The sequence below is a fragment of the Myxine glutinosa genome, chromosome 5, assembly GCF_964187855.1.
Source record: "Myxine glutinosa chromosome 5, kmMyxGlut1.1, whole genome shotgun sequence".
Classification (NCBI taxonomy): domain Eukaryota; kingdom Metazoa; phylum Chordata; class Myxini; order Myxiniformes; family Myxinidae; genus Myxine; species Myxine glutinosa.
This window is the reverse complement of record NC_136265.1, coordinates 27,654,552-27,679,150: the sequence shown is the minus strand read 5'-3', so window position 1 is coordinate 27,679,150 and position 24,599 is coordinate 27,654,552. Positions and strand designations below refer to the sequence as shown.

General features: G+C 43.7%; 1 protein-coding gene across 1 annotated transcript in view; it reads left to right on the top strand.

Annotated features, from left to right (window-relative positions):
- The first annotated feature begins 202 nt into the window (after positions 1 to 202).
- LOC137428684 (V-type proton ATPase subunit H-like) overlaps positions 203 to 24,599 on the top strand; it is a 32,687-nt gene continuing 8,290 nt past the window's right edge. Inside the window, exons 1-3 of the mRNA XM_068118589.2 lie at positions 203 to 298; positions 419 to 508; positions 770 to 883. Of these exons, the coding sequence (XP_067974690.2) occupies positions 206 to 298; positions 419 to 508; positions 770 to 883 (297 nt within the window). The 5' untranslated portion in view covers positions 203 to 205. The remainder of the gene's footprint in view (positions 299 to 418; positions 509 to 769; positions 884 to 24,599) is intronic.

Here is a 24,599-nt window from a genome sequence, read left to right as displayed (position 1 = left end):
TTTCGTGGCAGAGGTAACAACATATAAAATATAAACGTAACATATAAAAACATAACTCCATATAAAACAATATGTTAACATATAAAAGTATTTTAATTTATAATAGGATTGCACTCATTGTCTTGTGCTAAAACGATTGCCAAGACGAATTATCTGCCTTGTTAGAAACTTTTTCTTGTTGTTGTTGTTGTTTTTTAGGAGCCAGATGATCTCTCATGAGGACATGGAGTTCATCACGAGGTTCCAGATGTCTTCTCATGAGCAGAGACAGGAACTGCTTGATAAGGAAGGATTTATGGTACGCTCTTTCTTACCTTGCCTGGTTTTCTGATGCACAGTCAATGAAAACTTTCTAAATGTAAATTCATAAATGACCAGAAAGACTAGAATTCATGATGAATGTTTTTCTCCATTTCAGTGTGCGAAGACTTTCCTCAACTTGATGACGCACATTTCTCGAGAGCAGACTGTGCAGTTCGTCCTCACCTTGGTTGATGATATCCTGCAGGTGAGACGCGACCGAAACCACATCTTCCTCCACCTGCTTTTTCCAATTCACTCGAGTAACTCCTTACATCCATCAGGAATGTTGTGGAGGAGGTTTTGGAGACGAGCTGTGCAATGATGGAATCTTGTTTTGTTGTGAAACAACAACCAACGATGGTGGTGGAAAAGGCAGAAATTGAACTGCTTGAAGGATTAGGAAGAGGAGATTCCTCACACTGGCAGGGAATATGTCATAATGAAAAGTTCCAATTCTCTTTTGCAGGAAAACCATTCTCGAGTGCAGATCTTTTTCGATCACGCTCGACGCACAAAGACGTCGCCATGGTCTCACTTCCTCCCTATGCTCAACCGGCAAGACCCTTTCACAGCAAATCAGGTAGTATGCTCTTCACCTCACAAGACTGCATATTTAAACCAGAATAGCACTAAATAGAGAGAGAGCAAACCTCCGCCAGGCTGAACCGTTTACGTTTTGTATCCCACTGATAGGCCGGATCTGGATTCGAACCTGAACTAAAATCTAATCGACTTGTTCTTGTCGCCAAATCAACTCATCCACCAAGTTTGGTCATAATCTGTGCACAACTTTTTGAAATATCATGCAATATATTGTTTTAGGCCTGATCACTCCATGATGAAGAATCACAATTTTTTTTTTATCGGATCTGGATCGTCCTTGTCACACACACAAACTGTCCACTAAGTTTCGTCCGAATCTGTCCAAAACTTGAGATATCGTGCTATATATTGTTACGGTCCGCGGTTAAGGATGTTGTTTGCCGAGCGGAGGCGCCGCGGCCGAACAGTTTTTCCCCGACTAAACCCGATTCACCCAGACGTTGGCCGTATCGCGCCACAGCTATTCAATATGGAAAAGACTAAGACGACACGGATGTGAAGAAGAAGCAGACAAAAAGAAAGGTTTGAAATACAATTACTATTTATTACTATTTACAGGCTCAAAGTAACCAAGGAGAAGGAAAGATAATAAAATAATATACAGAAGCTTTTAGAGACACAGGGAAAATACTAGCTTATACAGACTTAATTGACTACCCAGGACAGCACAAACAGAACAAACTCACGTACGCAAATGGGGAACTTGCAGGCAGGAATGGCTGGAAAGGAGAGGAAGGTCCGGAGCTGGCAGCACGATCCGCGCGTTGGGCAGCCGCCGTTCCTTCGCGGCCCTGCTCCAAACTGCCGTCCAGGCCCCAAACGGCTGTCGAGTGTTGCTGCTGGGGACGCTGCCGCTGGCGAGCAAGGTGACGAATAGCAGGCTTTTGCGCTTCCCTGGATGATCTCTGCTTTTGGACCTCACAACTCAGCTCTTGTTATAGCTCATCTCCCTTCTCAGCTCATCTCATAAAAGCTCATCTCCCTTCTCAGCTCATCTGCTTTGCACCACCACGCAGCTCAGCTCAGCCTTGGACCTTTTTGCCACTCTCCCCTGGTCACCCTTGCGCGCGCGCTTTTATCACGCCTCCGGCGATTAAGCCGCCGGCCTTCAGGACACGCCCATCGGTGTGCTCACCTCGGCCATGGTTGGTCGCGCGACCCTCTGGCTCCACCCTTGATGACGACGGGCGGGCACGCCTTTCTTCCCCGACCCTGCCTCGTGGCCAATGGCGGCTTTGGAGGGGATGTAATTGCCAAATTGAGGCTTGGCCATTACGAAAGGGGAAATGGAGGTTTTTGGGAATGGGAATGAAGGGAATCTATCTCTTTTACTTGGTGCAATGGAGTGTCATGTTACTGGAAGACAAGGCCTTACTCTAAAACACATAATAAAGATATAAGCTACTGAACAAGGGTTTTATCGTGTCCTTCAATGTGGTGTTTCATGGAATTAACTACCGGGACGCCCTTTTTACCTTTACACAACTCTGGAGGCAGGAGGGGCCATAATCAACAATGTTACACAGCAATTTCCAATACAATACACACAATCAAAAACATACAATCCTCATATCCGCAACAATATATAGTGCTTGAGACTTGAGATATCGTGCTAGATATATACATATATATGTAGTAGGAAATGGGGGTTCTGGAGCACAAAAAATTTAACATTGAAGTCAATGGAGAAAATCAAGGATAATTATTGACTCACTGGATTTTCAACTCGATTTTATCCTCAAGATTTCACGATGTTCAATAAACATTTGCCGACGCTCATTTATTACTCACTACGTTTGTTCAAGCCGCCCCATTTTCCTACTACTTGTGGTGGAAGGGAAAAATGGGGAGAGGGACTGCATTTGATTATATTCACCAAGTGGACCAATGAATATTTGTTTATGTTTTATTTTAGGGAATAATTTAATTTTCCTATCACACTCATCACTGTTGTTGGTGGAGAATGAGTGTTGTTGCTGTTGGAGAGGAGGATAAGGAAGAAAGTGAAGATCGACGAAATGCAGTTTGGATTGGACTACAATCTTCCTCCATCCTGAGTAGCTTTTCTATGAGACAGCTCTCAAGAAAATCTTCATAATTATTTGGTAATCTAAGAGTTGTTCTTAAAAATGGGTTCCTCTTTTCACCTTGTATTGAGCACCCAAGTCTAATAGTTAGTGGCGTTGATTTCTTAAAAGTGTTATTTGGAGCTGTTTTAAAGTATATATCACATTGTGCCACAGCCTTCTGAATAGATTTAGGTTTATTGACAAACTTTTTAAACTTCATAATTGTTAGGGGTTTCTCTGTATTATAACAGTGCTCCATTTATAAGGTAATATTTGTAGATGCTTCTTTGCTTAAAATAAAATTTTCTCGGTGATTTAGCCATTTCATCTCTGCTCAACAAAGATACTTCCACCAAGAACCAAGTTCCAACATATTGTTTGTTAATATAATTGATGGTCATGAGTGTTGTAAGACAATTAACCACCATCTCTTATCTTCCCCATCCAAAACCTTGATCTTTTCTACCCCTGCTAATTCACCCCAGATCCACCTTTTTGAAATTCCAACTTCTTTCCTGGAAGTCCTTGCAGTGTCCATGTGTTTTATACCTCTCCCACCTCCCCCCAAGCCCTCTCCCTCCCACAGATCTCTCGATGTCCCTGCTATCAAATGTTGTGTTTGTGTCCTTGCCCCTCTCTCCCCATCTTGTCTACCGCTCCCCTTATTCTGTTTTATGTGTCGGTTTGACTTTTTGTGTGATTAATGTTAGCTCTTTCATGAGCCTCGATCTTGTATACAAAAAAAACAAACAAACAAAAAAAATTAATTAATTATTCCCTAAAATAAAGCATAAACAAATATTCATTGGTCCACTTGGTGAGTATAATCAAATGCAGTCCCTCTCCCCAATTTTCCCTTCCACCACAAGTAGTAGGAAAATGGGGTGTCTTGAACTAATGTAGTGAGTAATAAATGAGCGTCGGCAAATGTTTATTGAACATCGTGACATCTTGAGGATAAAATCTAGTTGAAAATCCAGTAAGTCAATAATTATCCTTGATTTTCTCCATTGACTTCAATGTTAAATTTTTTGTGCTTCAGAACCCCCATTTTCCTACTCTCTCTCTCTCTCTGTCGCCACCTGTCGGTGCGTTGGGTGTGGCGTCATGGCGGCTGTGAGCAACTGCTCTGTGCTTTGGTGAGCCCGTTGCGTTTCCCCCCCCTCCCCTGCCCCCCCTCCCTCTCCTTCTCCATCCTGTGTGCTTCGGCATTGTATTTTCATCCGTTCTGCACCCTTGTCTTCGAGAGAGAGAGGATTGAGAGCGGGCCCTTGTTGGGTGCGGCCTACTGGCTTTGACGGCGCTTTGTAAGCCATTTTTGTGCTTATAACGCACGTTTATTATTTACTTTAGCTCGAATATTTAGGTTTGATACCTTCTTATCCGGTCCAGACAAGGGGGAGGGGAATTTGATCTGTTTGTTGGTGTTCGACAAACAGTGGGTTTTCTCGGTTACTAACTTTTCTTTGGTCGAGTTAGAATGGCGGGCGAACGTTTCCGCATTGATACGTACGAATCGCTAACTCGTAAACACGGGCTAGCTTGTGTTCCTCCCAACGAGGTGGAAATTAACGATGTGCTTTCCGCCATTAGAAACATCGTTGGTGCACACAGTATTCGCGCTGCCTCTCGTATGAATAAGAAATTTGTCGTTTTTTTGTCCGAGGAGCACATGGTAGCGAGTGTAGTCGAACAAGGCTTGTTCATTGAACCGAACACGTTCCTCTCTGTGTTTGCTTTACAAGCCCCGACGGTAAAGATTAACATCAGTAATATCCCGCCATTTATTAGAAATGAGGAGTTACGTGAACAATTAAACAAGTTCGGTAAGGTCGTATCGAGGATTTCGATGGTGCCGATGCGAAATGTTTGCGATCGATTCAAACATGTCGTGTCCTTCAAGAGAGTGGTGTACATGATACTGCCTGCAAGTGTAAAAACGCTCAATGTCGTGTTGAGTGTGAAAATCAACGGCTTTGAATACAAAATGTATGCCTCCTCGGAGGCTATGACGTGTTTCGAGTGTGGGGCCTACGGGCATGTGAGGAGTGCCTGTCCCAATGCGGTTACACCGCAGGAACGCGGAGGATTGGTGAGGAGCGACTCCTCTTCACCGCACCCTGAAGGGGAGGAGGCAGATTGAGTGGTTAATCCACCCACCGCACCGACTGCGGTGAGTGAAGCGCCAGACCCGTCCCCCCCGACCGGGGGGGTAGGGGAGGGAGTGATAGACTTAGAACGTGAGGTGACTAACCCCGCCCCTCCACTTAAGGTGGGAATAAAAGTGGTTGAACCCTCTCTCATTTCGTCCACGTTACACGACAGTGCGGACGATACCATGGAAGTATCCATAGTGGACACCAGGAAAAAAGGTCAGAAGCGTTCAAGTGATGAATGCTGTGATTCCGAAGAAAAACAAAATAAGATTCAGATCGTGTCAGGTTCGCAGGACCTCCAGGGTGAGGCCTACACCGGAAACTCCTTGGCGGTAATGGAGATGGTACAGGAAGTGTGTGTACATGAGGAAGATTCGCTGGCACCACTTGCTGAGATTGAGTATGACCCGGAAAATAGTCGATCCTCTCAGGATGTGGTAAGTCCTTGTCCTGATAACCAAACTCGCTCAGACGAGTTAGCAGCTGGATCTGCTAGTGAGGAAAAAATAGATAAAGGGGAAAGTCCTTGCGACTGTGAGGATAACGTTAACCCTTCCCTGACAGATAAAAATGAAAGGGATGATGAGGTGGGGGACATACTTATAGCCACAGAGGATATGGTAAATTTGGAAGGGTCTGCAAAGAGTGCGGAGGTCCTTGACCCTGTAGAATTGCTGTTTCCAAAACTAAGTGTTCAGCAAATAGGAGGAAAAGATGCAGATCAAGATGAAGCACTTGATTCTGATGAAACCTCTTCTACTCCACTCTTTAGTGCTTCAAGTGCTCAAGAGAGTGAGGCGGGTGATGACGACACCATCACCATGGTTTCTCAAGAAAATGTTATCAAGTTCCTTGAAGAAACGTTCAGGAAAAGACATGTAAAAATCAGACTACTTTCCGAATCTGCATGATTTTATTTTGACTGCAAAGAACATGATTCGTGAACCTTATCAGGTTAACATGTCAGAACCTCAATTCCAGAGGCTAAGAAAATGTGTAACTCGAGCGGGCAAGGAACTGTATGAATAGTTAACAGAGTGGAGATAAAAGTAGCATCCTTAAACATCAACGGTGGTCGCAGTTGTGTGCGTCGCCTCCAGGTGTTTCAAATGTTTCAGAATGAAAAAATTGATGTGCTGATGTTACAAGAGACGCATGCAAATCAGTCTTCTGAGGTTGAGTGGCGTAATATCTTTAAAGGTTGTCACTTTTTCTCCAGTGCTTTCGTTGATGCCAAGGCTGGTGTTGCAGTAGTCTTACATCCTAGACTCCAGCCGTTGGAGATCAGATGTAGAGAAATTTGCAAGGGCCATTTACTATCTGTGGAGTTTGTCAGCGGTAACCAAAAGATTTGCACGACTAATGTATACTGCCCTAGTGCTAACTCTGCAAGAAGTGCTTTTCTTCACAAGTTAGCAGGTTTTTTAAGCACTATTGACCTGTCCATGTTGGTTTGCGTGGGGGGAGACTACAACTGTACTGTAACATATTTATGTGAATGTATGGGAATTACCATTCAGGTCTTTGCTTATCCGTGTGGAGTATATTAAGTTGTTGTGGTTGGAGGGTCAGGAGCCCTTCGGAGGGAGTGGCCGGAAACGGAAGTGACCGAAAAGGAAAGAAGAAAAGACACGAGGGAACAGGACGAGTATTCTTCTTGATCTTCCTCGCCCCGCGACGACAAAAGGTGGAATCGACCTCGCGCTGCGTGGAAAACAGAGGCGTTCCGAAACCCGTTTGGCGAGAGGAGTTACCTGGACGCGTAACTACCGTTTGACACGTCAAGTCCCCGTGAGTTCGTGCACGGAACCAAGCGGTCGCACGTTGGGCCACGCGCGCGTTGCAAACCGCGCTTGGTTTTGCCCCGTCTACAAGGACGCGTACGGGTCGCACGTTGAGCCTCGCACGCGTTGCAAACCGCGCTTGGTTTGCCCCGTCTACAAGGACGCGTACGGGTCGCACGTCGAGCCTCGCACGCGTTGCAACCCGCGCTTGGTTTTGCCCCGTCTACAAGGACGCGTACGGGTCGCACTTTGGGGCCTCGCGCGCGTTGGAAGCCGCGCTGGATTTTGCCCCGTTGCTTGGCAAGGAGGGGCGCTGCAGCAGCTGTCCCCGGTACGAGACGGCACGTTTGGAGCACGTCCGCCCGGGGTTCGTTCAACCGCCCGTGTGCGGAGACGAGAGACATTGTGAGAGACATTGACCACGGAGGGAGTCAGGAGTGGGGCTCACGTGAGGAATATATAAGATGGCCATCTTAGAGTTAGTGTAGATGAGTTTGCATCTTTGTAATATTGATTGTGCATTGTTGATGGTTGTTGATTGCTCAGGGAATATATTATTGATTATTCCGGATCCTTGGTGTGGGGTTTCTTCTTGACCGGAATTCATATGGGTTGCGTTACGAAAGCTCATATATATCATCCTACTTGCTGGCGAAGGTCCTCTCACGGTCCGGGGGTCACCGAGACCAGGTAGTCACCGAGGGGACCACGTAACAGAATTGGGGGCTCGTCCAAATTACGATTTGCGGTTTCGCAATTGGGTCTACGTCCGGGATTTAAAATTGTATAAAATAATAAAATAATAATTTTTAGTAATTAAAATTTATTAATTAATTATTAATTGGTAAATTTTTTTGTTTTGAGAAATTGCGGTAAAATCTTGGGTGAAGGTTAACAGGTGTTAACGATAGGCACCATGGCGTTTGTGGCACAGAACTTTGGGGTAACACCGAGTGAGGCACAGTTCCGAGCGTTGCTAAAGTCGGACCTCTTGAAATTGGCCAAACATTTTAACTTGGAGGTCCGAACTAATTTGAGGAAGGCAGAGTTGCAGGCCACGGTGATACAATCTATGGTGGGATTAGGAACATGGGACGAGTTAGCCTGGGAGTGGCTACCCGAAGAACCAGAAGACGTTGAGCTCCGGAAACTGGAGTTGCAGTTACGGAGCCAGGAACGGATTAAAGAAGAAGAAAGGAAAGCAGAAAAGGAAAGAGCAGAAGAAGAAAGGAAAGCAGAAAAGGAAAGAGCAGAAGAAGAAAGGAAAGCAGAAAAGGAAAGAGCAGAAGAAGAAAGGAAAGCAGAAGAGAGGAGGGAAGAGAAACAAGCGGAGGAAAGGAGAGTGGAACGAGAACTCCAGGAAAGGTTAGAAGGGAGAAAAGCAGAGGAGAGGAGAGCTGCAAGGGACCTCGAAGCAGAGGAGAGAAAAGCGGAAAGGGAATTAAAGGAACGTGACATGGAGCTTCAGCAAGAAATCAAATTCAAGGAGCTGGAGTTAATGAGAGAACGGGGAGAGGCACCACCCTTGCTGACGGGGTCGACACCTAACCAGAAAACCTGGGATGTGGGCAGACATGTGAGGCTGGTTCCACCGTTCAGTGAAAAAGAAGTCGCGAAATTTTTTCCACACTTTGAGAAAGTGGCTCGACAATTAAACTGGCCGGAGGAGGCATGGACCATACTCGTGCAAAGAGTGCTGGTGGGGAAAGCTCAGGAAATTTATTCGGCGCTACCAATGGACCAATGTGCAGATTATGAGGTACTGAAGAAGCACATCCTCAAGGCCTATGAGTTGGTTCCGGAAGCTTACAGGCAAAAATTCAGGAATGCCAGGAAGAGGGAGAGTGAGACCCATGTGGAGTTTGCCAGAGTGAAAGAAAACATGTTTGATCGGTGGTGTGAGTCAAAAGGAGTCGGGAAAGACTTCGAGGCATTGCGGGACTTGATCCTGGTGGAGGAATTCCAGCAGTGTGTCCACGAGGACATCAAAGTGTACCTGCAGGAAAAGAAGGTACCAAAGTTGTGGGACGCAGCCACCATGGCAGATGATTATGCCTTAACCCACCGAATAGGGGTCCACGAACCTAACTCCTCGCCTAGATCTCCGCAGGGGGGGGGGGGGGGAACAGCAGGTGCGGAGAACGACCATACATGGCGGCGGCCTCGAGATGATTATGGGGACAACTATGATACCCCACCGGTTCGAAATCAGAGGGATGCGGGCCCAAGACAAACTTATAGTTCGGGGGGCCCGAGGCAGACCCCGAGTTTTTCCTCCGGACCTACTTGCGCGTTTTGCAAGAAACCTGGACACTTGATGTCCAGTTGTTACCTCATGAAAAGGGACAACCCAGAGCGGAGTCCGACTATTACAACTCCGAATGCGATGGCTAGCGTAAGAAATCGCCATCAAAAGGGTTACCAACCATTTATTTCAGAGGGGTTTGTGTCACTGGATGGAGCCTCGACTAACCGGAGACCGGTTAGGATATTGAGGGACACAGGGGCCCATCAATCTTTAATGCTTGAAGGCATTTTGCCATGGTCCGAGGAGACGGCAACGGGGGATAGTGTTCGTTTACAGGGGATCGGGGGTGGTGTTAGTGCTCCCCTTCAGGTCATCCAGTTGGAGTCCGATTTGGTGTCAGGACCGGTCACCGTCGGTTTACAAGCCACGCTTCCTGTAGAGGGTGTATCTGTGGTTATCGGGAATGATTTGGCCGGGGGTCAAGTTTATGGTAACCTGAGGGTTGGTAAAGAGCCCAGCAGGGAGAATAACACCACACCAGCTCGGGATGGCGACAAAAGTGCCAAGTTGTTTGTAGGGGGACTGAACTTCAAAACAGAGGAAGAAATTCTGACCTCTGTCTTCAACAGATATGGGCCGCTGGTGGAAGTGCGGGTGGTAAGAGACTGGGAAACGCAACAGTCAAGAGGGTTCGGCTTTGTCACGTTTGCCAGCACAAAAGACGCCAACCAAGAGGCAGAGAAGAATTGGAATGGCAAGGATTTGGAGGGTCGGACCATAACAGTAGGGAAGGCATTTCGTAGGCGTCGAGAGGTCTACAGGAGAGGACAACTGGGCGGTAGTTTTGGTGGGGGCCGCAATCAAAATTATTATGGAGGCTCCCTGAGTTACGGCCGCTCCCGAAGGAAGGATTGGCAAAGTAGGGGCCGAGAAGGAGACCGCTATTCATGGGACTACAGGGACCAGTGGTCCCACCCTAATTATTAGGGAAGTTCTGAGAAGTTGAAGCACTGAAGGCGGCGGAGCCGCCGAGCCAAGATTCCTACACGAATTAACCGTGAACGCCGTTCCTAAAGGCGTCCATGTAGGAACTTTCATGCACGGACTAACCGTGAACTCCACGTTCCTCAAGGCGCCCCTGTAGAGAACTTTCCTGCATGGACTAACCGTGAACTCCGCGTTCCTAAAGGCATCCATGTAGTGAATACTCGGCTTGGCCTCCCGGAAAAAGTGTTATCGAGTTGCTTAACTTTGGATCTTTGATCAACCCCTTAACCTTCATTCCCAAGAAACTCACGGTCAAAGTCAGAGGGTCATGAGATGGAGTTTGATTTGGCAGGGACAATGTCGTTGTTGGTACTTAGTCCAGAGGGAGTAATCTGGAGGGGTTGAGTTATCTGGTTTGTTTCTCCAAATTGGCCGGCGAAGAAAGTTTTCGCTGGGTTCAAACTTTCTTTCTTGAAGGGGGGGAGTGTTACATATTTATGTGAATGTATGGGAATTACCATTCAGGTCTTTGCTTATCCGTGTGGAGTATATTAAGTTGTTGTGGTTGGAGGGTCAGGAGCCCTTCGGAGGGAGTGGCCGGAAACGGAAGTGGCCGGAAACGGAAGTGACCGAAAAGGAAAGAAGAAAAGACACGAGGGAACAGGACGAGTATTCTTCTTGATCTTCCTCGCCCCGCGACGCCAAAAGGTGGAATCGACCTCGCGCTGCGTGGAAAACAGAGGCGTTCCGAAACCCGTTTGGCGAGAGGAGTTACCTGGACGCGTAACTACCGTTTGACACGTCAAGTCCCCGTGAGTTCGTGCACGGAACCAAGCGGTCGCACGTCGGGCCACGCGCGCGTTGCAAACCGCGCTTGGTTTTGCCCCGTCTACAAGGACGCGTACGGGTCGCACGTTGAGCCTCGCACGCGTTGCAAACCGCGCTTGGTTTGCCCCGTCTACAAGGACGCGTACGGGTCGCACGTCGAGCCTCGCACGCGTTGCAACCCGTGCTTGGTTTTGCCCCGTCTACAAGGACGCGTACGGGTCGCACTTTGGGGCCTCGCGCGCGTTGGAAGCCGCGCTGGATTTTGCCCCGTTGCTTGGCAAGGAGGGGCGCTGCAGCAGCTGTCCCCGGTACGAGACGGCACGTTTGGAGCACGTCCGCCCGGGGTTCGTTCAACCGCCCATGTGCGGAGACGAGAGACATTGTGAGAGACATTGACCACGGAGGGAGTCAGGAGTGGGGCTCACGTGAGGAATATATAAGATGGCCATCTTAGAGTTAGTGTAGATGAGTTTGCATCTTTGTAATATTGATTGTGCATTGTTGATGGTTGTTGATTGCTCAGGGAATATATTATTGATTATTCCGGATCCTTGGTGTGGGGTTTCTTCTTGACCGGAATTCATATGGGTTGCGTTACGAAAGCTCATATATATCATCCTACTTGCTGGCGAAGGTCCTCTCACGGTCCGGGGGTCACCGAGACCAGGTAGTCACCGAGGGGACCACGTAACAGTACCCTCAACCCACAACTTGATAGAAACACTCCTGAGCCTCATCCACTGAGTGCAAGGCCTTTGGCACAGCTCATTAAAAAATTTCAACTTGTGGATGTGTGGCGGGTACAGAACTCTAACATCCGGCAGTACACGTGGGTTTGTGCCGCAAGAAATCTTTTGACAATGGCTCGTTTGGATAGAATTTATGTTAACCATGATAAGGTAAATCTTGTCAAGAATTCTTATATAAGGCCATCTGGTTTTTCTGATCATCACATGGTTGTTGTTGTATGTGGCCTACCTCATCACGTGTGTAGAAGTGCATATTGGACTTTCAATGTCAAACTTTTACAAAGTGAGCATTTCAAAGAAGCATTCAGAATGGTATGGAAGGAATGTGAAATGCAAAAGTTTTCCTACCTAAATTTAAGGCAATGGTGGGATTGCACAAAATCCCAAATTAAGTGCTTTTGCCAGCAATACTGTCGTTATAATACCTGTAACACACTCGGTGTGATAACTGCCTTAAAAAACGATATACTTTATTGTGAGCAGAAATCTGGAATGTCCAACGAAAATGTCCAGCAGTTGTCAGAGAAAAGAACACTACTGGCTGAAATGGTGAGAGAGCGTGCATCTGGTGCTTTCGTCCGACTGCGAATGGACAATATCCAACTTGACAAACCAAACAAAGACTTTTTCAACTTGGAAAAGACAGCCAAGATCCCTCAACAAATTCATGCTTTGCGCTCTTCTGCCGGTGCGCTTCTGTCTTCTCAAAGTGACATCAAAGATGAATTACGAAACTTTTATTCAAAGCTGTTTGCCTTGAGAACTGTGAACCAGGAAAACAGAAACGAGATGTTTGAACTGCTCCCATCTCTGTCTGAAGACCAGCGACAACAACTGGAGCCTGGCATCTCTCTCGGAGAACTTACTGTTGCTCTTAAAGGAATTCAAGATGGGAAAGCCCCTGGACTTGACGGCCTCCCATTTGAATTTTACAAGGCCTTTTGGGACATGCTAGGCCCTACTCTACTTGACATCTTTCATGATAGCCTTGAACAAGGTGAATTGCCACTAAGTTGCCGGAGGTCAGTTTTGTGTCTCCTTCCAAAAAAAGGGAACTTGCAAGACGCCACAAATTGGCGGCCTGTGTCACTCCTAAATACGGACTATAAAATATTGTCGAAGGCGCTCGCGATACGTCTAAAGGAAGTCATCCCCCTTTTGATTGATATTGATCAGTCTTATTGTGTTCCTGAGCGTTCTATTTACGATAACATTTTTTTGGTGAGAGACTTGATCAGTCTCGGTCGTACTACATCTCATGGTTTTGGTTTGGTTCTTTTAGATCAAGAAAAAGCTTTTGACAGTGTTGACCATTCTTTTTTGTTTGCTGTACTAAGGAGAGCTGGTTTTGGACAAAATTTTGTTTCCTATGTTAAGTTGTTGTATGAAAATGCATCCTGTCTGTTGAAGGTAAACAACAGCTTATGTTGCCCTTTTCCCTTTCAGCGAGGCATCCGTCAGGGCTGCCCGCTTTCAGGAATGCTATACAGTCTCTCGGTCGAACCTTTACTAGCTTTGCTCCGAAACTCAGTGGAAGGAGTCTCCTTAACAAAAAACCACAAAATGGTTACTTCAGCTTATGCAGATGACATTTGTGTTGCTGTTTCCAGCCAAAATGATGTGGGTGAGGTCTTTCGATGTCTGTCCCAGTTTGAGCTCGCCTCCATGGCAAAAGTAAATTGGAACAAAAGTGTTGCCTTATGGGTGGGCCACATTCCACCTTCCTCAGCTCTGCCTGTGTTACCAGGAGGAATGCAGTGGAACAAAGAGGGGTTTAAATATTTAGGGTTATTTCTCGGAGTCCAAGCATATGAACAAAAAAATTGGGAGGGTTTCTTGGAAAGAATTAAGCAGAAACTGGCTAGATGGAAACGGTTGCACCACCTTCTATCGCTTAAGGCAAGGGTGACAATAATAAATAACCTGGTGGTTCCTTTTATTTGGCATAAAGTTATCCCCCTCCAACCTCCGAGGTACTTGGTCACAGGCATTCAGAGGGTTCTAACTCAGTTTTTCTGGGGAGGCCACCATTGGCTTGGACCAGACACGGTGTGCAGACCCCGAAATGCAGGTGGCCAAAGCTTGATACATGTTCCGAGTCGGATAATGGCTTTCCGCATGTTGACGATAAAGCGTTTATTGCATGGTGAGTGTGTCCCGTGGCGGCCTCTCACAAACGCTTGGCTGCAGGAAGCAGATGGGTTGAAGTATGACCGAGAGCTCTTCCTCATTGACCTGCAGCATGTCAACACGACTCTGCTCCCCGAGTTTCATCAGAGCCTTCTGAATGCCTGGCAAGTCCTTGGAATACAACGATTAGAGGTGTCCTATGATGCAAAAAAATATATGCATGAGCCATTGGTTCTGAATCCTTTATTCCCTGAAATTTCAACCTCCAGGTCATTTATGCATTGCTTCACCTGTAATGGAATAAACAGAGTGCGAGACCTGATGAAGCCTTCCCTAAATGGATGGTTATCCACCGGTTCTCTCACATCAAAAGTGGGGGTTCGGTCATCTAGAATGGTGGACAAAGTTTTGAGAGTTGTGATTAAAACTTTCAGGGAATTAAATATCGGGTGGATTGGGGCAGATGAAGTGGTGGACTCTCGTCTCTATTTCCCCGAGCTCCAAGTCACCTCAAAAAAACAACAGTGTGTCTTCTCAAAGTCAGATGGTTGCGGTGTGTTCCATATGATGGGAAAAAAAGTTATTTATGGGATATGCCAAGAGGTGCTTATACCGGGTTTCACAAAACCTTTAAAAAATCGGTGGGATGAGATCATTCCGGCTAGTTCGTTCCTATCTCCAGTGTGGAAAGAGATGTATAGGTCTCCAACTTTAGGTCGAACCGGAGACTTAAATTGGAGACTAGTTCATCAGGCCCTGGTCACCAAATACTTACTTAATAAGTCTGATCCTTCTGTACTGAATGTTTGTCCTTTTTGTGAAGAGGCTGAAAATGTGACCCATGCTTTTGTGAAATGTAAGAGATTGGTACCCCTTTTTTGTTTCCTCCAACAGTTCTTTTATAAATTTAAGTTTGTTTTTTCTGTTGCAATTTTTGTGTATGGCATTTAAAGTAGCACCAAGAGCAAGACAGCGGTCCCTTTCTTGAATTTTCTGTGCGGAATTGCTAAACTCGCAATATATAAAACTAGGAAGATCAAATTGAGTGGCAGAGATGAAAATGTGCTGTTTTGCTTTAAAGGAATAGTGTCGGCCCGGATAAGGTTCGGCAGTGTGAACGACGATTGTTTTACAGATGAGGTGTTGAGTTTGTTTTTGTAAATTATACTTACGCTCAATGTCCACATATACATGTATATACATCCTTTTTGCTTGTACAACTTTCCTTTTCTTGTAAAAATTTTGCGGTGTTCTTCCGTGTGTGTTTTGATACTTTTATAATAAAAGCACATAAAAGTCAAAGTCTCTCTCTCTCTCTCTCTATATATATATACTGTGTATATATATATATATATATATATATATATATATATATATATATATATATATATATATATATATATATATATATATACACACACATAGAAACAGACCTGGCATTTAATATGGAATTTTTTTTTGTGGGGGTGAACTTACTTTTCAAGATGACTTAGAACCAAAAGTTCATTGGAATTATGTTGAAATTATTCTAGATTTTGTTAATGTGACCTTTAAAAGAAAGAAAAACCACATTTGACATTTCGAAACAAATAAATTGATCCTTGAAAGTGATGTAAACTGATATCGAACTCAATTCATGGACAGTACTGTGTTAAACTTCTGTACGTTTTCCAGAAGTATCTCTTTATTTTGCACATTAGCCAAATTTTTTTTTAACAAAAACAAAAATTAAATTACGACTGGGATTACGGACAGTAAAATTACAGTTCATTACTTCGTGTAACACCCACGAGCATTCAGGAGAGCACGTACACGTTGAGGTATGCTGTTCACGTAATTTGCCAAGGTTTGGACAGGAATCGCTTGCCATGCAGTGACAATAGCCTGCTGCAATTCACGCACAGAGGTCGGCTGCTGGTTCAAGTGGTCGATTTGACGCGTTAATTCTGCCCACAAGTTCTCTATCGGATTCATATCCGGGGACATGGCAGGCCACTCCATATGCTCTACACCATGGTCAGCAAGAAAGTGTTGGATCATGCGAGCACGATGAGGCCGTGCATTGTCATCTTGGAAGACAAAGTTTCCTCGAAAGGCTGCACGAGCAAATGGAAGCAATGTTTCTTCCAGAATGGCCCTGCACTTGAACTGGTTCAGGTTTCCATTCAGAACAACCAGGTCAGTTTTGCCCCCTGCATGAAAAGCAGCCCAAACGGTCACCCCACCACCTCCAGCTTGGACTCTTGGCACTATACAATCTTTGTTGTAGGCTTCATGCACTTGTCTGCGCACTCGGACGCGGCCATCTTGACGATAGACCAGAAATCTAGACTCGTCACTGAAGATCACGTGATTCCAGTGTCCTGGCTGCCATTGACGGTGCTCTCTGGCCCACTGCAATCGGCGCTGGAGGTGTTGTCTGGTCAGGCGTGGCTTTCTCAGGGGATGCCTGGCACGATAGCCTGCTTGAACCAGTCGTTGGTTGACTAGCCTTCTGGATACAGGCACATTTGTCAGTTACTGCCACTCAGCCCTAAGCCGATTAGCTGACTTGGTACGGCCATTGCGGACTAACCGGTGCAGCTGGCAATCATCCCTCCTTGTGGTTCTGCGGGGATGTCCTGGCCTCGGTATTGGAGTAGGGACACCCCTCTGAGCATTTCGTTTCAGGATCTTTGACACCTGACCTTGAGTAATGCCATACTGCCGAGCAATAGCACGCTGTTTCATGCCGTAATTTCGTAAAGCCACCACTCCATGACAAACAGCATTGTCGAGTTGACGGACCATCTCCAGAGGAAGCGGCAATAACTTTTGAAGACGTGCAGTAGTTGTTTTCCACTAATACAGAACGCAACAACCCTTGTATACCCGACTGTGAAGCCAATCATCAAATGCATCTGTCCGTACATTTTGCCACGCCACCTGTGATATAATCCTGTTGTTGACTTCTTGCTGCGACAGAGAATCATAGTCAGGTTCACTATGTTTTTTCGTTCAAAATTTTGGTAGATTAGCAAAACTATACATTTTTGGAATATTCAGAGCATGAGGAATCCAAAAATTAATGTTTACATTTGCGTAGACACCTTTGCGAAAATGACACTCAGGTCAGTGATGAAGATCTGTAAAAGCATATTCCTGAACGGTATAGACCTCGTAGATCCTGTGTATAGGACTTATAGTTCAATCTGATACTACCTATAACTTCCTATAACAACCTATAACTTCAAAGGACTTGCAATATCATGTATTATGTAATACAGTTATATCACAAATATAAAGACAATGGTTTTCAATTTTTTTTTTTTTTTTTTTTTTTTTTTTTCTATACTGAATCGAGGCTCGTGAAAGAGCTGACAACCGCGAGGGAAAGACAAAGACAGTACAAGGGGACCGCGAGGGAAAGACAGTACATGGGGACCGCGAGGGAAAGACAAAAACAGCACATGGGGACCGCGAGGGAAAGACAAAGACAGCACATAGGGACTGCGAGGGAAAGACAAAGACAGCACATGGGGACCGCGAGGGAAAGACAAAGACAGTACATGGGGACCGCGAGGGAAAGACAAAAACAGCACATGGGGACCGCGAGGGAAAGACAAAGACAGTACATGGGGACCGCGAGGGAAAGACAAAGACAGCACATAGGGACCGCGAGGGAAAGACAAAGACAGTACATGGGGACCGCGAGGGAAAGACAAAAACAGCACATGGGGACCGCGAGGGAAAGACAGTACATGGGGACCGCGAGGGAAAGACAAAAACAGCACATGGGGACCGCGAGGGAAAGACAGTACATGGGGACCGCGAGGGAAAGACAAAAACAGCACATGGGGACCGCGAGGGAAAGACAGTACATGGGGACCGCGAGGGAAAGACAAAAACAGCACATGGGGACCACGAGGGAAAGACAGTACATGGGGACCGCGAGGGAAAGACAAAAACAGCACATGGGGACCGCGAGGGAAAGACAAAGACAGTACATGGGGACCGCGAGGGAAAGACAGTACATGGGGACCGCGAGGGAAAGACAGTACATGGGGACCGCGAGGGAAAGACAAAAACAGCACATGGGGACCGCGAGGGAAAGACAAAGACAGTACATGGGGACCACGAGGGAAAGACAAAGACAGCACATGGGGACCGCGAGGGAAAGACAAAGACAGCACATAGGGACCATGAGGGAAAGACAAAGACAGTACATGGGGACCGCGAGGGAAAGACAAAAACAGCACATGGGGACCGCGAGGGAAAGACAAAGACAGTACATGGGGACCGCGAGGGAAAGACAGTACATGGGGATCGCGAGGGAAAGACAAAAACAGCACATGGGGACCGCGAGGGAAAGACAAAAACAGCACATGGGGACCGCGAGGGAAAGACAAAGACAGTACATGGGGACCACGAGGGAAAGACAAAGACAGCACATGGGGACCGCGAGGGAAAGACAAAGACAGCACATAGGGACCGCGAGGGAAAGACAAAGACAGTACATGGGGACCGCGAGGGAAAGACAAAAACAGCACATGGGGACTGCGAGGGAAAGACAAAAACAGCACATGGGGACCGCGAGGGAAAGACAAAGACAGTACATGGGGACCGCGAGGGAAAGACAAAGACAGTACATGGGGACCGCGAGGGAAAGACAAAGACAGTACATGGGGACCGTGAGGGAAAGACAAAGACAGTACATGGGGACCGCGAGGGAAAGACAAAGACAGTACATGGGGACCGCGAGGGAAAGACACTTTATTGGATTCCTTGACCCAGAAAACATAGGATTAGCATATTTAATTAAGTCTCTAGGTTGACTAGAAGCCGAGATCGCGCAAAATATGTATTTTATGGCGGCCATTTTCAAAATCCAAAATGGCGGCCATGCAGGTGTCTGTGCAAATGCCAACATTGATTTTCGGATTCTCCATGCTCTTAAGATTCCAAAAATGTACAGGTTTGCTAATCCCAAAATTTTGAAAGAAATTATATTTGTTAACATAGTAAACCTGACTATGGTTCTTTTAACAAATAAATCACCAAAGTGTAAAAGAAACTCACCAGATTGATATACTGAGTTAAGAAAGTAAACCGAAGTCAAGAAAAAAAAAAATATTCCATATTAAATGCCAAGTCTGTGTATATATATATATGTATATATTTGTGCAGCGTCTGTCCTGTCCTGTGTTGTGTTGTGTTGTCACTGAACTACTTCTCAAACTTTTGTGAAATCGTACCAAACTTCTGGTATGCACATATCTCTCCCGTCGGTATGTCCTAAGGGTATTTAAAAATTTTTTTTTTATATAAACCGTATATATATATATATTTTTGGAATTATTTCGGGAATTTTTTTTTTTCAACTTCAATTGTTTATAAAATGTGATATCACGTATATTACAAATACATTTGTGCAAAGTAATTGTTTGAATTATGATTGGTTTAAACCATGACAAAACGGCAACTCGGGTACAGTCATTTATCTATATATCGACACATCTGGGCAGTGTCTGTGTTGTCACTTAACGACTCCCTCAAACTTTTGTTTCCGTGGTTGTGAAGTGTTTTTAATAACGTTGTGGTGGTTTTGAATCACGTGGTGGTGAGGTATTTTGAATTATGTGGTGGTGAGGTGTTTTTAATTTCGTGGCTGTGAGGTGTTTTTATTACGTGTTTTATGGCTGTGAGGTTTTTTTATTTTGTGGTGGTGAGGTGTTTTTATTACGTGTTTTATGGCTGTGAGGTGTTTTTAATTTTGTGGTGGTGAGGTGTTTTTATTACGTGTTTTATGGCTGTGAGGTGTTTTTAATTTTGTGGTGGTGAGGTGTTTTTGTTACATGTTTTATGGCTGTGAGGTGTTTTTATTACGTGTTTTATGGCTGTGAGGTGTTTTTATTACGTGTTTTATGGCTGTGAGGTGTTTTTATTACGTGTTTTATGGCTGTGAGGTTTTTAAATTTTGTGGTGGTGAGGTGTTTTTATTACGTGTTTTATGGCTGTGAGGTGTTTTTGTTACATGTTTTATGGCTGTGAGGTGTTTTTATTACATGTTTTATGGCTGTGGGGTGTTTTTATTACGTGTTTTATGGCTGTGAGGTGTTTTTATTACGTGTTTTATGGCTGTGAGGTGTTTTTATTACATGTTTTATGGCTGTGAGGTTTTTAAATTTTGTGGTGGTGAGGTGTTTTTATTACGTGTTTTATGGCTGTGAGGTTTTTTAATTTCGTGGTGGTGAGGTGTTTTTAATTTCGTGGTGGTGAGGTGTTTTTATTACGTGTTTTATGGCTGTGAGGTGTTTTTATTACGTGTTTTATGGCTGTGAGGTTTTTTAATTTTGTGGTGGTGAGGTGTTTTTATTACATGTTTTATGGCTGTGTGGTGTTTTTATTACGTGTTTTATTGCTGTGAGGTGTTTTTATTACGTGTTTTATGGCTGTGAGGTGTTTTTATTACGTGTTTTATGGCTGTGTGGTGTTTTTATTACGTGTTTTATGGCTGTGTGGTGTTTTTATTACGTGTTTTATGGCTGTGAGGTGTTTTTATTACGTGTTTTATGGCTGTGAGGTGTTTTTAATTTCGTGGTGGTGAGGTGTTTTTATTACGTGTTTTATGGCTGTGTGGTGTTTTTATTACATGTTTTATGGCTGTGTGGTGTTTTTATTATGTGTTTTATGGCTGTGAGGTGTTTTTAATTTCGTGGTGGTGAGGTGTTTTTATTACGTGTTTTATGGCTGTGTGGTGTTTTTATTACATGTTTTATGGCTGTGTGGTGTTTTTATTATGTGTTTTATGGCTGTGTGGTGTTTTTATTACGTGTTTTATGGCTGTGAGGTTTTTTAATTTCGTGGTGGTGAGGTGTTTTTAATTTCGTGGTGGTGAGGTGTTTTTATTACGTGTTTTATGGCTGTGAGGTGTTTTTATTACGTGTTTTATGGCTGTGAGGTTTTTTAATTTTGTGGTGGTGAGGTGTTTTTATTACATGTTTTATGGCTGTGTGGTGTTTTTATTACGTGTTTTATTGCTGTGAGGTGTTTTTATTACGTGTTTTATGGCTGTGAGGTGTTTTTATTACGTGTTTTATGGCTGTGTGGTGTTTTTATTACGTGTTTTATGGCTGTGTGGTGTTTTTATTACGTGTTTTATGGCTGTGAGGTGTTTTTATTACGTGTTTTATGGCTGTGAGGTGTTTTTAATTTCGTGGTGGTGAGGTGTTTTTATTACGTGTTTTATGGCTGTGTGGTGTTTTTATTACATGTTTTATGGCTGTGTGGTGTTTTTATTATGTGTTTTATGGCTGTGAGGTGTTTTTATTACGTGTTTTATGGCTGTGAGGTGTTTTTATTACGTGTTTTATGGCTGTGAGGTGTTTTTATTACGTGTTTTATGGCTGTGAGGTGTTTTTATTACGTGTTTTATGGCTGTGTGGTGTTTTTATTATGTGTTTTATGGCTGTGAGGTGTTTTTATTACATGTTTTATGGCTGTGTGGTGTTTTTATTATGTGTTTTATGGCTGTGAGGTGTTTTTATTACGTGTTTTATGGCTGTGTGGTGTTTTTATTACGTGTTTTATGGCTGTGAGGTGTTTTTATTACGTGTTTTATGGCTGTGAGGTGTTTTTATTACGTGTTTTATGGCTGTGAGGTGTTTTTATTACGTGTTTTATGGCTGTGAGGTGTTTTTATTACGTGTTTTATGGCTGTGAGGTGTTTTTATTACGTGTTTTATGGCTGTGAGGTGTTTTTATTACGTGTTTTATGGCTGTGAGGTGTTTTTATTACATGTTTTATGGCTGTGTGGTGTTTTTATTACGTGTTTTATGGCTGTGAGGTGTTTTTATTACGTGTTTTATGGCTGTGAGGTGTTTTTATTACGTGTTTTATGGCTGTGAGGTGTTTTTATTACGTGTTTTATGGCTGTGAGGTGTTTTTATTACGTGTTTTATGGCTGTGTGGTGTTTTTATTATGCGTTTTATGGCTGTGAGGTGTTTCTATTACGTGTTTTATGGCTGTGAGGTGTTTTTATTACGTTTTTTATGGCTGTGTGGTGTTTTTATTATGTGTTTTATGGCTGTGAGGTGTTTTTATTACGTGTTTTATGGCTGTGTGGTGTTTTTAATTTCGTGGTGGTGAGGTGTTTTTATTACGTGTTTTATGGCTGTGAGGTGTTTTTATTACGTGTTTTATGGCTGTGAGGTGTTTTTATTACGTGTTTTATGGCTGTGTGGTGTTTTTATTACGTGTTTTATGGCTGTGTGGTGTTTTTATTACGTGTTTTATGGCTGTGTGGTGTTTTTATTATGTGTTTTATGGCTGTGAGGTGTTTTTATTACGTGTTTTATGGCTGTGAGGTGTTTTTATTACGTGTTTTATGGCTGTGAGGTGTTTTTATTACGTGTTTTATGGCTGTGTGGTGTTTTTATTACGTGTTTTATGGCTGTGTGGTGTTTTTATTACGTGTTTTATGGCTGTGTGGTGTTTTTATTACGTGTTTTATGGCTGTGAGGTGTTTTTATTATGTGTTTTATGGCTGTGAGGTGTTTTTAATTTTGTGGTGGTGAGGTGTTTTTATTACGTGTTTTATGGCTGTGAGGTGTTTTTATTACGTGTTTTATGGCTGTGTGGTGTTTTTATTACGTGCTTTATGGCTGTGTGGTGTTTTTATTACGTGTTTTATGGCTGTGTGGTGTTTTTATTACGTGTTTTATGGCTGTGAGGTGTTTTTATTATGTTTTATGGCTGTGAGGTGTTTTTAATTTCGTGGTGGTGAGGTGTTTTTATTACGTGTTTTATGGCTGTGTGGTGTTTTTATTACGTGTTTTATGGCTGTGTGGTGTTTTTATTATGTGTTTTATGGCTGTGAGGTGTTTTTATTATGTGTTTTATGGCTGTGAGGTGTTTTTATTACGTGTTTTATGGCTGTGAGGTGTTTTTATTACGTGTTTTATGGCTGTGTGGTGTTTTTATTATGTGTTTTATGGCTGTGAGGTGTTTTTATTACGTGTTTTATGGCTGTGAGGTGTTTTTAATTTTGTGGTGGTGAGGTGTTTTTATTACGTGTTTTATGGCTGTGAGGTGTTTTTATTACGTGTTTTATGGCTGTGAGGTGTTTTTATTACGTGTTTTATGGCTGTGAGGTGTTTTTATTACGTGTTTTATGGCTGTGAGGTGTTTTTAATTTTGTGGTGGTGGGGTGTTTTTATTACGTGTTTTATGGCTGTGAGGTGTTTTTATTACGTGTTTTATGGCTGTGAGGTGTTTTTATTTTCGTGGTGGTGAGGTGTTTTTATTACGTGTTTTATGGCTGTGAGGTGTTTTTATTACGTGTTTTATGGCTGTGAGGTGTTTTTATTACGTGTTTTATGGCTGTGAGGTGTTTTTAATTTTGTGGTGGTGAGGTGTTTTTATTACGTGTTTTATGGATGTGAGGTGTTTTTATTTTCGTGGTGGTGAGGTGTTTTTATTATGTGTTTTATGGCTGTGAGGTGTTTTTAATTTTGTGGTGGTGAGGTGTTTTTATTACGTGTTTTATGGATGTGAGGTGTTTTTATTTTCGTGGTGGTGAGGTGTTTTTATTACGTGTTTTATGGCTGTGAGGTGTTTTTATTACGTGTTTTATGGCTGTGAGGTGTTTTTATTTTCGTGGTGGTGAGGTGTTTTTATTACGTGTTTTATGGCTGTGAGGTGTTTTTATTACGTGTTTTATGGCTGTGAGGTGTTTTTATTACGTGTTTTATGGCTGTGAGGTGTTTTTAATTTCGTTGTGGTGAGGTGTTTTTATTACGTGTTTTATGGCTGTGAGGTGTTTTTATTACGTGTTTTATGGCTGTGAGGTGTTTTTATTACGTGTTTTATGGCTGTGAGGTGTTTTTAATTTTGTGGTGGTGAGGTGTTTTTATTACGTGTTTTATGGTAGTGAGGTGTTTTGAATTACGTGGTGGTGAGGTGTTTTTATTACGTGTTTTATGGTAGTGAGGTGTTTTGAATTACGTGGTGATGAGGTGTTTTTATTACGTGTTTTATGGTAGTGAGGTGTTTTGAATTACGTGGTGGTGAGGTGTTTTTATTACGTGTTTTATGGTAGTGAGGTGTTTTGAATTACGTGGTGGTGAGGTGTTTTTATTACGTGTTTTATGGTAGTGAGGTGTTTTGAATTACGTGGTGGTGAGGTGTTTTTATTACGTGTTTTATGGTAGTGAGGTGTTTTGAATTACGTGGTGGTGAGGTGTTTTTATTACGTGTTTTATGGTAGTGAGGTGTTTTGAATTACGTGGTGGTGAGGTGTTTTTATTACGTGTTTTATGGTAGCGAGGTGTTTTGAATTACGTGGTGGTGCAGTGTTTTGAATTACTTGGTGGTGAGGTGTTTTGAATTACGTGGTGGTGAGGTGTAATCGTCCCAAACTTCCAGTCTGCACCTACCCCTACCCTACGTATGTGCTGAGGGGTTCTTTCTTGAAAAAAAAACATTCAACCTAAATCTTCAACCTAAATTGCCTATAAAAATGTAATATCACAAACACAACAAATACATTTGTGCAAAGTAATTGTTTGTATTATGATTGGTGTAAATCATGACAACCACAGCAACTCAGGTACAGTCATTAGCCTCAGCTGAAATAAGCCCGTTCCTCAGTATCGACGCTTGGTGAGGCGAGCGCAGCGAGCCGAGCCAAGCTAGTATATATATATATATATATATATAAAAATACACATGTATAATGATTAACTTATTAAATGTTGGGGT